Source organism: Gouania willdenowi, chromosome 16 (assembly GCF_900634775.1).
Source record: "Gouania willdenowi chromosome 16, fGouWil2.1, whole genome shotgun sequence".
NCBI classification, from domain to species: domain Eukaryota; kingdom Metazoa; phylum Chordata; class Actinopteri; order Blenniiformes; family Gobiesocidae; genus Gouania; species Gouania willdenowi.
The window spans coordinates 7,975,637-7,992,703 of NC_041059.1; the positions used below are offsets into that span (position 1 = coordinate 7,975,637).

The window sequence follows — 17,067 nt, forward strand, 5'->3', positions numbered from 1 at the left end:
GTTGGAGAAAACTCGAGTGATTCAAATTCCACTCGTTGCTTTTGAGGAAATGCTAAAGTCTGTTTGGACTGAGCTTTAAATATGTGACTATCATTTTACTGAATATCAATGGTCACAGTATATCGATTTATATACACTACATATTCACTTCAATTCAACTTTATTTGTATAGCACAATTTACAACAGTTATCTCAATGTGCTTATCAAAATATAACATTCATAATAAGAAAAAGAAAACCCAACAAGCATCTTTTGGAGGAGTTTAATTAAGTAACGCGACTTGTCAACAAACTTTGACTCTTGCCTTGGAGAGGAGTGAGGTATGAGGACCCAGCCTGTGTGACCGACTGACCTATGAGGCGTGAAAATTCTTGGCTTCAAGAGTCGTCGATAACTCACAGGGATTAACCACTAGCATGGAAAACATCTCACAGGAATTCACGGCTCAATTCTAACCAAACGACAACAGGTGGAGTATATACAACGGTCAGTAATGGATATATTTATACAGAATATGCAAAGAAAATCACTCAATTAAAAACCCTTTACAGGTCTACACTCTATTGCATGTGTCAAACTCAAGGCCCGTGGGCCAAATCTGGCCCTTCAGAGCATTCCATTCGGCCCGCAGGAGAAAGTAAACATGAATCATTGTGTAAACTATCAAATAATTCAGTTGTAACTTGTTGTTAAAGAATCCCGTAATTTTTCCTTAGATTATTCCACACAATCTTTCCAAATTAAATAAAAAAATTGGTAAAAACTACAAATAAATGAAATGACATTGAAGTATCTGTCACTTATTGCTGAGATATTGTTGATGCCTTCCATTTTTTAACCAAGTGCAAACTAGGGTACATTAATGATGAAATTGCTTGCTTTCCCACCTAAAACCTGTGACCCACTTGCAATCCAACTCCGTATTTGGCCCCTGAACTGAAATGAGTTGGCTGCCCCTGCTCTATTGTATAACTATGACAACTGTAGTATTATAAACACATTTCTATCATATGCAAGAGCTAAAACAAACCCATCCTGATAAATCGAGATTAAGATCCATTAATCTTTATTTATCACACAGCAGTTGAGTTTTACAAATCCAGACCTTGAGGTAAATATTAAATATGAGCATGTACAGAATATTTTAATATTCTATTTTACCAGTTATTTGCCTTAAAGCAGGGGTGTCAAATATGGACCAATTTGAAGGTCAACAGAGGCATTGATTTTAAGCTGGAAAAAGAGCAATTTCAACATTATCCAACAATACATGACAGCTATCGTATTTCCTTAAATTTGTGACCAATCTCTATTTAATTTGGCTAAATTGTTCTGTATAATTTGAGGAAAATTGCAGGATTTATAGAAAAATTTAGAGTTCGGCCATCATATGGTATACTTATGGGAAAACATGCTGGTTGGGTGGAGGTCACAAACACACACACACACACACCCAGAGTTAAAAATGCAGATTAAGCAGAGGATGATGATGATGATGCAGAACTCATTTCCTTCTTACAATACAAGACAGAGATTTGACTTCACGTGAACATCCTGAAACTGCTCATGTGTTGCATCAGCTGCAGTGAACAGACCAGAGAGAGACATGTGCATTGGCCTGTCATTGGTTCTCAGTGTCCTGTCAGTAGCAGCCCTGCTGTTCATGCAAAACCTAATAATAGCAATCTCAGACAAAAACAGAGCTTTTCCTCTTTTGGGGGAAAAAAAAGGCTTTTAAAGCAGCCAGAGAACTTGGACTTTGTGTAAAAAAAAAAGCCCATTCTTTATCATGTAAAGAACAACACAAACACCACACAACAATAAAAGGGAGGTAAATGTAAAACATGGTAATAAAATATAATACTGCTACTTGGGTGTGTGCTGAGTTATGAGGAAAGAGGGAGAGACACAAAGAAGGAAAGAAGAAGAAAAAAACATGTACATGACTGCAAGGAAAGAATGAACAAGGCAAGAAGCAGTAAAGGAAAGACATAAAGCAAAATAAGAGAAGAAAGTAAGAACAGACAGAATGAAGAGGATCAGGAAATATGTTTTTAAACAAAATAATTTGGGAAGCAAGTAATTATAAACAAGAAGACAGTGAGCAACATCCCCCGCCAGATTGGTTGTCATAACTCACAACCTTTTCCTAAATGTCCGAAATCTACGAACTTAGATGTATACATAAGAAAATATTATCACATCAGATTATAAAAATACTATCTTAAACAATTTCTAAGAAAAGCTGTCCCCTTTGAAGAAAAACGTAATACGGGCAATAACTCCGGAAAAAATAATTTCGCATTTCTCATTTTCGAACTCCATCAAGGTATTGATACCCCGAAGCCAAAATTGTGCTATCGTATCTTAAACGGTGTCTGAGAAAAGCTGTCCCCTTTAACTCGGACAGACGGACAAACAGAGCTCAAACCTATATCCCCCTTCCACTTTGTGGCGGGGGATAAAAATGGTGTAAACATACACCGAAGCTTGAAGAAATAGGGATTTGTTTAAGCAACACATTCACAGACAGCAGAGAAAAGTCTGAAGTCACCTGATTTTTAAAAATAATTTTTAGCCAGTGTTTTGGAGTACATAATAAGTTAATGATAGTTTATTCTTTGTGGAGGTAATGATCCTTAAAGGGACGCTGTTGAATATGTAAATAATTGGTTGTCTGCTGAAGATTTCTCAATGAAAACATACCTGTAAAGTAATGTCATGTGGAATACAATAAAGCATGGAATAAAATTAGTTTTTACATTAGTTTAAAAAAAAAAAAAAAAAATCCTAATTAGGCAACATTAAACAAGGGGAAAAAAATGAAAGACTCAGGATAAATAGAGCAGACATGGCCAACTTGCGGCCCTGGAGCTTGAAAAAAGTTTGAAAAAACTCAAAATTAAAGAAAAATACACAAAAATATGATAATATATAAAAACAGAAAAATATACAAAACAACAGTAACACAAAATGATTCCAAAAGTACAGAAAAACACTTAAAATGACAACAAAAACAGAATACAGCTGCCTTTAGTCTTTAGAATTTCAATGCTGACGTAAATCCTCATAATGTGGCCCTCGGATCAAACAATCACATTGTTAAGGCCCCACTCTGATCTAGATGACCTGTGATCATGAAATAAATTATCATTGCACAAATATTTACGTCAATATAAACTGGAAATGAAGCAGGATCCTTTAGGACAAGCTGAGAAAAGTGTACGCTTAGAACATAGTGATGCAATTTTGTTTTTTTATTATAAATAAACACCTCAAAACAATCCAACCACATACAGAGCATAAAATGAAAGCTTCTCACGTCTATTATATTAGTCCAACAACATTAGTCCACCTGCAATTTTTTCTCATCATGCATCAAGTCTCAGCAGCAATCAGATAAAAAATGTGAAACTAGAACCAAGTGATGAGTCAGCAGCTCCCTAACTCCCTAACCAGGTCAGTGGTCAATTCAATGGGGTAATGAACAAAAACACAAGAAAAAAAAGAAAGAAAAAAAAAAAAAAAATAGCAAAAGGTGCAGTGATCTGTGAGTAAACCGTCAGGATCACCCGACCTGCAAATCCAAACAAAGAAACTAGTTTGTGGACATGTTGTTTTGTCTGTTGTCCTGGTGAAGAAGAATACAGCAGAGACATGACTCAGGTTTTTACTTAGGAGTATTTATACAATTTCTGTTTTTTTTTTAAAACCCCATTTCACCACCTTTACCAAAAAAAAATTGTTCTCGTCATCCAGACGTCACCAAAGATGTTGTTTCTGCTTACTTTACAATGTGCTTAATCTGAACATTTTACAAATATTTTTATGACAATCAAAGCGGTCAAACTTATTTACCACATTTTACATTCAAGATACTGTTCTCACTAAAGTGAATCAGATAAAAAAAAAACAACAAAAAGCACAATTGCATCCATAATGTTTGAAAATTAATCGAGTAAAGCAAATAATTATGTCAATAAAACAAGAGTCATGATAGTGAAAATATTCTATAACAAAATGTGTTTAGTAGTGTGCGAGATTGTTGTTTAAAACAGCCGAATGTATGAATACTTAACAAATACAGTGTGCATCCTTTGTTTTACAGAAAAAATATTGGCTAAAATAAGACACAGGCCAGCCATAAAATGAAGTCTATTGACATGTGAGGGTGAATAAACCAGATTAACTCTTGGATACCACATAAATATTTAGTCATTTTTATTACTGTGTGAAAATCATGAAAATAAGCAAACGCAACTATCAGCATCTCCAAAAATGCAACCTTCAATAGATGTTTCAAGTTTGGTCCCCCGGAATGAATGATGGTGGACTAACCAACTAATCTGGTTTCTGTTCACAGCCCAAAGCGCCAAAGATCAGCATGTGAAGTTGTTTGTGCTAAATCAGTGAAAAATACTTTGAATTTCCTGCTTGGTAGAATGCAAAGCAATAATTATGAATGTTAATTTGACACATACCAACAAAGTAAACATGGTTGCACAACCTGCACAAAACAAGCAGAATAACACTTCCTAAAAAAATAAATTAAAAAACAAAATGGTTGAGGAGCTTAACAGCCTGAGTGAGTTTGTAACTTTCCTTATAAATCCCTGAGATCTCAACCCACTTCAGCTTTAGAAGAATTTGATGACCAACATAAAAAATTGTTGTTTAAATGAGATATGCTGCAGCTGACTTTACAATTCCAGATACCACAGCACTTTAACAACTTTAAATGTCTAGTCAAGCTTATGCTGGAAAAAGGGGAATTTAGATAATACTGGTCCAAATGTTGTAGGGCAGTTCTGTGTGTTTTTTCAGAATAAAGTTTCAAGTGTCGGTCAGCCAAAGAAGAAGAAAAATGCAATGAGAGGCATTTATTTTTCTGTTAAGATGGCAGTGTTTGTGTGACTCTAGGATCAACCCTAACATCGCTACCATGGAGACCAACATGGTGATGTTATTTCTTATTGAAAATCGGTATAAAGCTACAAAATGTCACTTAATTCTGATTAAGAGGTTAAAACAGGTGTTTCATTGCATGAATTACTGAGTTCTGTTCAGTTTTTGTGCCTTCAGCTGAAAATAAAATACCTGCTCACAAGAAAATTAATAATTAGACCTTTTTTTTGTCTTCAGTTAAGAATAAACACCTGAAAAGTTTTCAATGGAAATAACAGTGTACAGTGTCACGACACCAGAGTAGAAGTCTAAACAGGAATGCAGATGAAGACAAAATCAAAATGAAAATTTGTGGCTTGATGTCTTTTTTGCTAAATCCTTATCCTCCTTCGTCACCCTTCCTCAGGGTGACCAGATTTCATCCTGAGAGTCCGAGTCATCCGATACCAAACCTACAGTCCTGGACATCCCGCTGTTGCCCCGGGGACGCATGGTCGGTCCGTTTATTTCAGTCAGTGGGACGTAGGAGTAATCCTGCCGCTGGGGAAGATGGGACAACGGCGAACGGCGACACGCCAGAACAACATGAGTGATGAGGCTAGCTGACAGCAGCGCGGCTAGCGAGAGGCTAATTATTAGCCATGTTCGCCTGAGGGGAGAGAGAAAAACTCAATGTAGAAACTAAAAACTCGGGACAAACATTCTGAGACTTTGAACTGAAATCATGTTTAGTGAAGGTTTCAAGGACAACAAGTTAATCAGGTTTACAGACCAACGCCAACAGAACTTGGTCACCTGAACTAAATAGCACTAAAATTAGCACATTCAATGTTTACCATTCACAAAATCATAGATGACTATTTTTTGCTTCATATTTCATGACTTTTCCTAATTTGATGAGTACAATTGATTCAGCATAAAATTATGACTTTTTTTTTTTTACAATGTGCTCAACACATATTGCATGGATTGGGACAATATTCTCATAAAAAATTTTCCCACGCCATGGGCATAAATGTGTGTGTTTGTGTATCCATGTGACCCACCACTCACACCTGCCAAAGTAGAACTGATATTCCCTGCGCTGTGAATGGCAGGTTATTCCTGCAAGAACATTGGTAGTTGATGCAAACTAAGGCAGGCATAGCAGCCTTTTATCCCAATCATTCCCCATTGTGCTCTGTATGTATTGAAATCTGCACACTCGCTCCCTTGAAAATGTCTTGTAGGAAAAGGTTTACTGTCAATGAGGTTTAAGAACAGCTCTTTCACAGTAAAAGTGACGTAGAGGATTGTTTTGAGGACGACCTGATTTTAAGGCATTCTCATCTGAAATAGTAAATAAACATGTGGAAAAGTGGGTCAACATCATCAATCAATATGGTTCATTCTGTGAGAGTCATGAATGTGCACACCAAAATAGAAAAGATTTGGTTGAAACATTTTCAAGATAAACTAACTCTAAAACTGAAAGTCTGACCTGATGGTGGCGCTGTAGGAAAGGTCATATCATCACCACAACCAATAGGGTTCATACTCTTGTGGTCATTAATGTTGTCAGTAAATTTGAGAAGATTTGGGTGAAAACTATTGATGATAAATTAATTCTAATTTAAAAGTAAGGCCTGATGGTGGCGCTAGAGAACAGGTCAAGGTTTTATTATGAAGGGGTTATTTATATATTCAACAAACGAACAAAATGCCTGACAGAAAAACTTGGTCAACAATTTTTTGAAGAAAAATGCCGCAAATACAGTAAACAATTAATAGCATCTTTGCGTATAAATGCACTGATTGTCATCACATCATAACAAAATAAACACCTTATGCAGTTGTGTTCACTAATGAAGAACACAGGGAATTATTTTTATGAACTATACATAATATTTGACTTTTTTACATGACATGTTCATGACATGACTTTGCACATAAATGCAGCTTAGCAGTGACCTCAGCATCCGTCTGAATGAGCAGGGTTGCCCCTGAACCGTTTCACTGTAGAAAGGAGTTGTTATAAACCACAGATAAGCAATGCGCTCTGAACGCAGAGGGAGAAGACCAGCGAGGGTTTAAAGTGAACACATTAAAAGGTTAAAGGTCGAGTGGATGGTGGTGGGGGAGGGGGGCAACATCCAACACTCACTCTGTTAGGTAAGCATGGCTTGCGTTGGCTTCTTCGTCTCTTCTCCAAGATGTAAACATTTGCTTGGCCAGGCAGTGTCCAGCTGAGAGGACACAAACATTGATTGTTTTCAGTCAATCCTTTGCTTCTCCAGAACGGTAGTAATACATTAACAGATTAAAAACAAAGCCATTTACTTAGACTTAACAAGAACTTTATGGATGGACATTTCTTTGAAGTGTGTGTGTTTACCTCTGTGTAAGGTGTAGTTGGTCTCTTTTTGCATTGTGATGTTACAGCTTCCCGTGTGTGGATCACATGGACATAAATGATCACAGTCACATTGTTGAGTGCAGGACAAACCGAAGAATCCCAAAGGACACACTGATGGGACGTAAGACAATGATTTAGTAACCCCATGTGGGGTCGCCTGGAATGTTGAGTAATTGATAAAAAGAAAATAAAAAAATACTGATTAGAAATATTTTTTTTTTCAATATATCATAGATTCTTAACCACTTTTTAACACTTTGTTAAATACAAATCGAGTTAATTACACAACTGGCACAACTTGTCACTAATCCTGGCTACTCTGTATTTTCTAATACAGTATAATAACCATGATCAAAAAGTAATTCTGTCTTTAGGGTTGACAGGAAATTCTTGATATAAAAAAAGGCTCACAATCCAAAAAAGGATGAGTAATCACTGCTTTAAGAAGACAAGTTCAGTGACAGAAATATTCACACAAGTGTGATAATAGATGATCCCATGACTGTTTTTATAGCCACTCAATCACGTATCTACACTAAGAATCTGAATCATTAAACACGGGACTTGATGTTAAACCGTCCTTTGTACCAAAAGATGATAGTCACATGATGTTTGCCATTTGAGATATATAGATGTACATTTTGGGACAAATCATCAGTAATTTCATTTTGAATGAGCGGGTGTTTCAGCCTTTTTTACACTAAAGTCCTCATCAAAGGTGGCCAGCTACAGGGTGATCAAGCCTGAACTTGTGTTGTTGTTTCCCATTCTCTCTCCTAGCTTTGGGCCACTTCTCACTTTTTGATTTCTTCCTTTGAAGTGCTCCACCGACATTTCTGCAGCTACACCAACCTCTTCAGTGACATCAGAATCAGAATCAACTTTATTGTCATTGCACATGTTACAGAGCAACAAAGCAACAACAATTCATTTCAGTTTCATCCCGTCTAAAAAAACATGTTTGGGGGCAGGGGCCATGGCGGAGAGGAGGAGAGGATTTACAGCCGCTGGGGGACGTGGGAGTGCAGCCACTTCTGGGCGCTCCACGACCCCTTCCCTGTAGCTCAGAGGAGAGGGGGGGGGGGGGGGGGGGGAGGGGGCAGATGGTTGCTGATGCACTGCAAACTGTGGTTTTGTACTTGCCGCTGTGCTTCAATTGACTGATCTGACTGGTTGCTTCGTATGAAGTACTGGTCATATTGTTAAATTATTGGAATGCAGCCAATACAGCGGTGCGCTTTATAGTCCGGAAATTACGATACGTGTTGTTTTTGTATCTACTTAAACTGCGCATCTGACTTTAAAAATGTATTCGTGACATTTCCGAGATATACAAGTTATTTAACTTGGAAATACCATTTCAAAAAACAAGCTTTATTATATTCTATATTCTGACACTAGCTGATTGACACTACCTCAGATTATACACAGTGTGCTTCCCCTAACTGCCATCATGTTTCTTATAATAAGAGTTTTTAATTGACATATTAGGACAGTCTTATTTGGTTTTATTTAAATTTTTTCAGCTACTAACTGTCAGTTTTGCAGTATATCTTGGATGTAGCTTTACCTTGCTCGCAAGCATCACCATGGAAACCTGGAGGGCAGGAGCAGTGTCCATAGACAGGATCGCACGTACCACCATTACCACATGGACAGGTCTGATTGCAGCCGTCGCCGTAAAAACCAGACGGGCATGCTACAAAAACAGACAAAGCAAGTCATTTAATAGAAAATCAGTGGATGTTGTTCATTTATCGCTGATTTCAAACAGACATTTTGTTAAGTGGGTTTAGTATGCGTTTAAAGACTATGAAAAATACCTGTGACAAAATAAAGAAGGAAAAAAAATGCTGTATGTGTGTTCAGCTGTAAAAGTCACGTTTAATGTCTTTATCTCAATTTTTACAAGTCAGGTAATACCTTAACCACGACATCATTCCTCCAGTCAGCTCTGATGGAAGTATTTGCAATGGGTCGAAAAAGGAGAAAAAGTGTGTCAAACATAGTCCGAGGACACTAGTCAGAGACTTCAGTGTCGATGAGGTTATTAATGTGTAAAGAAACGCACACACATGCTGTGTTTGTGTATACAGTATATGGGTAGGTTCAAAGTCTTTATTAGCTAGACTGCACAATCTCTGATCATGTCACGGAAACATTGATAGTATGGATGTGCAATACATTGCCTTGAATCAGACGATACAATTCACGATTTGCATGTCACGATACGATACATCCCAATACTAAACAATACAATGTACATCACGATACCAAAAATGACAAATTTCACCTTTACAAGTACAAAGAAAATGTATGAAATACAGTTTCTACTTTTAAACTTGTGAGAACAAATAAATGGTAACCAACTGTAATTGAAGAACCAACATCATTTACCAAACTGTCAAATGAAATTTTTCAAAAAAGTTGCTTCTACAACACAATCTTTTATGTTCTTTTAGAGCAACCACATACATCTGTAAATGTAGGGTGACCAGATTCTGATTTCCAAAAAAGAGGACACTTGGGGCGACCTCGGCACATTGAATCTACCTAGTAACGACAAAATACTATAAAGTAGATAAATACTGTCCATAAGGTTTAAAAAGCATAAAAGTTAATGTGCATGCGTAAAGACTAACTACAGAAAAGCAGAACAACATTTTTTCATCCAGAAATTTAACTTATTTAATCCTCAACTTCCTACATTCTAAGTTTCTCCAGTAGTTTCTTCATTTTCAAACCTCTCTCTGAACCTCCATGGAGGTTTTATCATCCAGGAGGGTCTTTCTGCTAAAATGTTTTCATTAAATCCACCGATATTTTGTCTCTTTCAATCCATTTTGGACTTAAGTCTTTCTCTTATACTGCTGCGTGTCTGACAATTTCATCAAAACAAAGCAGCATATTTAATGATTCTGTCACGTGTGTGTAAAATCACAATTATGATATTATACTGGCAGTAAAAAGCAACTCATTAGAATTTCTGAGATAAATCAAATATTAGCGAAGTTCCAGTCTTTTAAATGAATCTTGTCTTGTCTTACCTTCGCTACAGTTCTTCCCCGTCCATCCAGCGTCACAGATGCAGCCACCTGCAACACAGGGGAGACATTAGAAACTCTAGATGCACAGTGAAGCAACGACTCCACCACCTCCACACTCACTCGCAGCACAGAGCCCGTGGGGGCCACAGGCCGGGGGCTGACACACCAGGGTGTCACAGGTGGGGCCCCGCCAGCCTTCCTGACAATGACAGCGTCCATCGACGCAGTCACCGTTGCCGCTGCAGTTTGCTGGATGGCACCACGGAGGATGAACGCACAGAATAGTGGAGACTTCTCTGGCACAGCGCCATATTTCTCCAGCCTCACTGTGTGCAGAGAGGACACAAATTGGTAGGACATTGAAACCTTTTCAAAATAAAGTCGTTAGTTTCAATGTACCTGCTCACCATTGGTCAGAGGGGTAGCTGGCCAAAGAGCCATTGATCACAAAGGTGGAAGACCCGCCTCCGTCCAGATTAATGGCATTTTGCACACCGTTATTCTTTAGGAATTCAGCCAGCTCCAAAAGACTCATACTGTAAGAATTTAAAAATAATACATATCCATTAATGACATTAATGAAAAATACTGTGAGAAGAAAACTGCAGTAACCCTCAGCAGGTTGTCAACTTTCATTTAGTTGGAACATTTACACACGCCATGCAGACTGAAGATGGGGAAAAAACATCTGAAAAGCATGCATATAGTATATACATGTGCAACATTGTTATTTTAAAGACTCCAATAAACCAGGCACCTAGAAGGAAAAAGAAAAAAAAATGCAAAAAAAAAAGGAATATCCTTGAAATAAAGCCCACAACATTCTAAATAAAGATAAAGATATAAACTTTATTCTCCCCAAGGGGAAACTTGTCTTGGAGATAAGGCAATTTTGCTCACAATCACAAGATTTGTCACAACAAAAAAGACATTATAACCTGGCAAGAGCCAGATTGATGTGTAGCCCCTCCCTCTAACCCAAGTTCTCCACATCGATCTGAGTCTGTGTCATGCAAATCCTTTCGGAATCAGAGAGGGACATGAACAGAATGCTTGAAGCTGGGTGAAGCGCCTGTCCACCATGATTTGTTTTAGCCAATCACACAGTAACAAATGATGATGTCGTCATCGGCATGCGTTGCAGAGAGACTACTACAACAACAACAAGGCTACGCTGGTAAAAACATTTTTTGGGATAGTAATGCTTCAAATCATTTTGTCGTTGAGTGACTTTTGCCATTTTTGTAACACAAGTATGCGAGTTAAAGGCACGTTAACTATCCTACTGTGTCGACATCTTTCTATTTTGATTCAGAGCTATGCTAACAGCGGTAACCCAGCTAGTTCCTCTCCCCGCAACTGCAAATGCTCCAGTTCTGGTTTGGTGCTTCTGCCGTCGTCACACCCGCATATCCCGCCCTAAACCACAACACTGCCTCATGATTGGTTCTAACCGTTTCGGTTCGGGTTCGAAAGGCAAAGGCGAGAACAGTACAACATGGATTCTGGTGTTTGTGAACACCAGGAGAATCTATCTTGCAGGCAAGGTTAAAGACATTCAGTCAACAATAAAATAAAACGTGCTAGAAAAAGGATGTCACATTAACATTGATGCAAGTAGTTGGAATTGGCTTTTTAGTTTTTAGATATTTATGTTATTTTTTCCAATTATTTATTCATTTTCATCTATTTTAATTGTTTGAATAAATAAAAAAAATAACATTAACAAGTAAGACAACCGTCATATAAGAGCATTTATGTAGGTGTTGGTTGTTTGTTGAGTAGAGTGATGGAGGTAGAAAGGAACGACAGCTTGTAGTGATTACTTTAGTATCTGCTAGCTCTGAACCCTCTACCAGAGGGCAATAATTCCCATTCTGAATAAAAAAGGGTCTTTCAGAATCGTTTTGTGCCTGATTGATGTCTGTTCAAAGATAGTTTGAAGGGACAGATCATTTTCCTCACTTATCACCGTCATGTCCCATTTTAGCATTTTTTTTTAATGTTAGATAACCGACGGAGAGCAAAACCAAGCAGCCATTTCACATCTGATCAGACTTCACACCAAACTATTTCATTCTGGTTAGAAAATGTAGTGTTTGGGCCAGTTTGAAACACAGGAAATCAACAAGAAGAACATTCCACTTTTATGAGTTATCCATCTGAACGCCCAAATACTTCCATGTGTCCACTGGCTCAATTTAACCTCTACTGGTTTGAACAGCACTATTATATCTATAAAATGATCACTAAAAGCAGGAAGCAGTATTTACATCCACTGCTGCAGGGCATTTATTTTATTTTCTTCAGTCTGATGACAAACAACGTGCATCAAGTAAATTCACTGCTGGTTTAAAAGTGAATGGAAATGAACCATTACCAATCGTCAGCACAGATAAATTATAGAGTAACATTTATGCGCTCAGAAGGATAATTTGCCTGAGGGTCATTCAGACAGAACTGCCTCTGTCACAACGGCACAAGAACCACACGCCACAGTGCTTACAAAACAGGCCACAAACATACAGTAATAAACACAGGTGGCAACTAAGACAAGAAAGTAGAAGCATCAAAAGAATAAAATAAATATAATAAAACTGAGATGATTAAAGTGATGGAGAGGGATACACAGATAACACACGCTTAGTCTATGGCAATACAAAATGTGCTGATCAGGGTCATGGTGTACTGGAGTCTACCACAGCTCACGCGTGTTAAGCAAAAAATAAACAACATTCACAGGTGGATGTAGTGCTGTGCGATATGGAGAATTTTTTTTATCACAATATAGGTAGATTTATATCCCGATTATGATATATATCCAAATATTTTATTTCCTCCTTAAAATTACATGAAATTAGTGGAAAATTGCAATTCATTATATATAAAACTAAAGTAAAAAAAAAAAAAAAATCCCCAAACAAAAGGTACTTTGTGACTTTTGCTACATATACTGTTGTCACATGTATTCTGATTTGTAAATTTGTATGTGGAAATGCCACCAGCGGGCACAAAAACCAACAATAATGGCCACCGCTATCGTTTTAAACCGTACCCGTAGTGAATTTTACTACAAGCTCCATCAAAGGTCATACATAATAGTAGAGCTTTAGTTAGGTTCTATTCTTGAAAAGTCCTTCTAGAGCAGCAGAAGATGACTTAACACTTCCATTTGTGAGACACGTTTGCGGCTATTTTGCTTGGAATTCATATTAGCTGTAGTGACACAGTTTGTAACCAGACTGATTGATGATACAGTGGGGCAAAAAACTATTTAGTCAGCCACCAATTGTGCAAGTACTCCCACTTAAAAAGATGAGAGAAGCCTGTAATTTTCATCAAAGGTATACCTCAACTATGAGAGACAAAATCCAGAAAATCACATTGTAAAATCTATAATGAATTCATTGGTAAATCCCTCGGTAAAACAAGTATTTTAGGTGTATTAGTATTTAGGTGGAGGTGTGATCAGCGCATCCACCCCTGATTAGGAGTCAATGAAGATTTTAATTGGCAATAGGGGTGTCCCGATCCAACGTTTTCACTTCCGATATTGCAGCCACGAGTATTCACCGATACGTCTATCAATCAAGCCGATACGACATTAGCACGACTACTACATACTAGGGATGTAACGATTAATCGAAAAACCAATTCATAGGTATCACGATTGACATCGATACTTTGAAAAATGAATCGCAGTACTTTTTTTAAACAGCTATATATTTATCCCTTCTCTTGTCCAGCAGTGTACGCGGCGGGCTGAATCTGCTACTACTTTCTTTCTGGCCGCCTTATACTCTTAAACATGTTTATAAATGATTCCTTACCCCTTTAGCATCAAAAGAATATCTGTAATATTACGTGAATATCTGTAAAAGTCACGTTTTTCTATTAGCTCTGTCTGCTAGCATAGCATCTCTTCTTCACTGCAAGATATCTGCATGCCAACGTACCACTGGTTTACCAGCACCCTCTGCTGGTCCAAACAAATATTTGACGTAAATCAGTGCAATGACTGTTTTTTTTTTTTTTTCTAAAGTCCATATGTTAAGGCACAAAATACATTTTCAGATGCACTTTTAAAAAGAAAAAGAACTATTATGTAGTTTTGCATTGTTTACTATAGAACCAGATTTTAAATTATTAGGCTTCTTCTTCATTTGTATTATTCCTCTATTTATTTCATTCAAGATTTATTTTTAGTTAAATTGCATTGTTTTGAATAGTTTATCAAGGGATTCTTTTGACAATGAAAAATAAAAGGAAAATAATACAATATTTTCTTGTTTTTTCCCAAAAAAAAAAAAGGAATATTTTTGACTACATTTGACATCATTTGACTACAGTCCCATTTTGTAAAATAAATCGTGAGAGAATCGTATCGTGAACCCAGTATCGTGAATCGAATCATATCAGGAGTTGAGTGAATCGTTACATCCCTACTACATACTTTTTGATATTAATTTGTAGTGTGGAATGCTAGAAAAGGCTTGATCAAGTGATATTAGCCAAATAGAGATAGAGTCAGCAACAGTAAGTATGAGAAAAACTGACCCATTTATCATTAATTAATGGGTTACATGATATTTCACAACATGATGTTTGTATCGATCCAAAAAATGTCCAAATCAATTTTTTTATTCATGTTTTTGAATTAAAAAAAAAATGTAATTGCGTTAACATGTATAGCACGTAAAAGCCCGGTCACTAGGTGCCAGTGAACCACATCAGACTTTGTTAAACTACCTCACTCTTCAATGCATTATAGCTTGTACTGGTAAGTTAATTGCACTTTATTCTCATAAAACATACTTTTACAGATGTATGTGGTTACTTTTTTTTTTTAAGAACTTAACAGAAACAGAATCTGTTATAGAAGCAAAAGTTTTTTGAAAAATGTAATTTGACACTTTGATAAACATTGTTTTGATATTGGTACTTCAATTACAGTTAGCTACCTTTTACTTTTTCTCACAAGTTAAAAAAAAAATTAAATAAATTGTATTTCATACCATTAATGAGATCACGATATATAGCGATGTACATTGTTTAGTATCGGGACATATCGTATCGTGACATGCAAATCATATCGCGTCAGATTCAATTACAATGCAATGCACACCCCTACAATATATTGTATTATATTGTATCGGATATTTTAGATGCAAGCTGATAAAATCCGAGACTTTTTTTTGCTGATATCGGACCGCTATCTGATATCAAAATTGGATCGGGAGATTCGGGACACCCCTAATTAGTAAGTTTTAGGTTTTGGTGGCAACTGATTGATTAAATTTGCCTGCTTAAGTTTAGGCACGCAGAAACAGTTCAGGAAAACAACTGTACTGGTCATGTGAAAAAAAAGGTCAGTGATTATTTCTACACGTTTCATTGAGCAGTTGGTGGTGGGGGGAGGGAGTATTGACATATGGAGGACAGCAGATAAATCCTCATGTTGTGTCGCATCATTAACTTCAACACATTGGTGTGCGTGTGTGTGTGTGTGTGTGTGTGTGTGTGTGGTGGTGGTAAGGGGGGGGGTCATTGGAGGGTCACACAGAGAAAGATCCATATCATTGATTTCTGACAGGTAATGTCACAAAGCCCTTACAGGAATGAACTGTTCTTTTTATACAAGCATGTTTACAACCTTCTCAGATTGTTTTTACTCTAACTACACTGTTTGTAACATTTTGCTTAATCAGTCAATCAAATACTTTAAATAGATTTCAACAAAGTGAATCTTATCCAGTTTCGCATGAACCCATTTTCATGATCCCTCGCATTATTCCAATATTTTTTTAGTTGTTTTGTATGCTTTAGATCAGGGGGTGTCAAGCTCATTTTAGTTGGGGGGCCAAATATGGACCAGTTTTATCTCGAGTGGGCCGAAGATTATAGGCAGAGAAAATAAGCAATTTTAACAAAAAAACGATCTATAAATATGTAAGGTACCGATAATATCCAAGCAATAAGAGACGTTAAACTTAAATTCACTTAAATTCCCTTGATTTTGTGACCAATTCGGGAAAGTTATGCGGAATAATTTCAGGAAAATTGGAAGATTTTGGAAAAATTTAGAGTTAGTTCAACAATTTGAGATTGAAAATGACTACAGTCATGTGATGTAAGCATGGGAAAACAGAGCGCTGCAAATATTGTGGAGTTTCTTATATATTTAGGAATATAGGGACTGAGATATCTCCAATTACATTAATTTGTAAAATACACAATGAGAAATTTTCTCTGTCATTGAAACTTTCTCCTGCGGGCCAATTTGGATCTTCTAAAGGGCCGGATTTAGCCCCTGGGCCTTAAGTTCGACACATGTGCTTTAGATGAAGCTGAAAACATTAATCTTAATAGACCTAATAATAGGCAAACAAATGAGGCAGAGAAGATTACTTGGAACCTGAAATTGCATGTTCTCTAAAGAGGGTGCTAAGATTTTCTTAGTACTCGCATTTTTTTTATTTTATCTTATTTTTACCACTGTATATTTTTCTTTGGTTAGCCCTGTGATAAACAATAGTCTATCATTACAAGTCAGGGTTAAACATTGCCATGACACGGTTTTAACCCAATGTCCTTTTCTGTTATAAGGAGCAGTCCAGCCTAAGCTGCCAGGAAACTATGGCTACATGAAATGAAATGAAATTAAATGAAATACTCTTTTTCAATTTGTCTCTTTTCTAATATTTTATACAATGCACTTT

The 17,067-nt window shown here is 36.8% G+C and overlaps 1 protein-coding gene and 1 long non-coding RNA gene across 2 annotated transcripts in view; one reads left to right on the top strand and one right to left on the bottom strand.

The window, feature by feature from the left end:
- Positions 1-11,156, top strand: LOC114478355 (uncharacterized). Its single transcript, XR_003675842.1, has 2 exons — positions 1-487; positions 10,360-11,156. It is a non-coding gene; the product is annotated as an uncharacterized LOC114478355 (long non-coding RNA).
- nagpa (N-acetylglucosamine-1-phosphodiester alpha-N-acetylglucosaminidase) overlaps positions 3,658-17,067 on the bottom strand; it is a 24,773-nt gene continuing 11,363 nt past the window's right edge. Inside the window, exons 6-12 of the mRNA XM_028471364.1 lie at positions 10,756-10,884; positions 10,469-10,674; positions 10,349-10,396; positions 8,872-9,000; positions 7,281-7,412; positions 7,050-7,131; positions 3,658-5,555 (exon numbers count right to left, since the gene is read on the bottom strand). Coding sequence (XP_028327165.1) covers positions 5,309-5,555; positions 7,050-7,131; positions 7,281-7,412; positions 8,872-9,000; positions 10,349-10,396; positions 10,469-10,674; positions 10,756-10,884 — 973 coding nt within the window. The 3' untranslated portion in view covers positions 3,658-5,308. The remainder of the gene's footprint in view (positions 5,556-7,049; positions 7,132-7,280; positions 7,413-8,871; positions 9,001-10,348; positions 10,397-10,468; positions 10,675-10,755; positions 10,885-17,067) is intronic.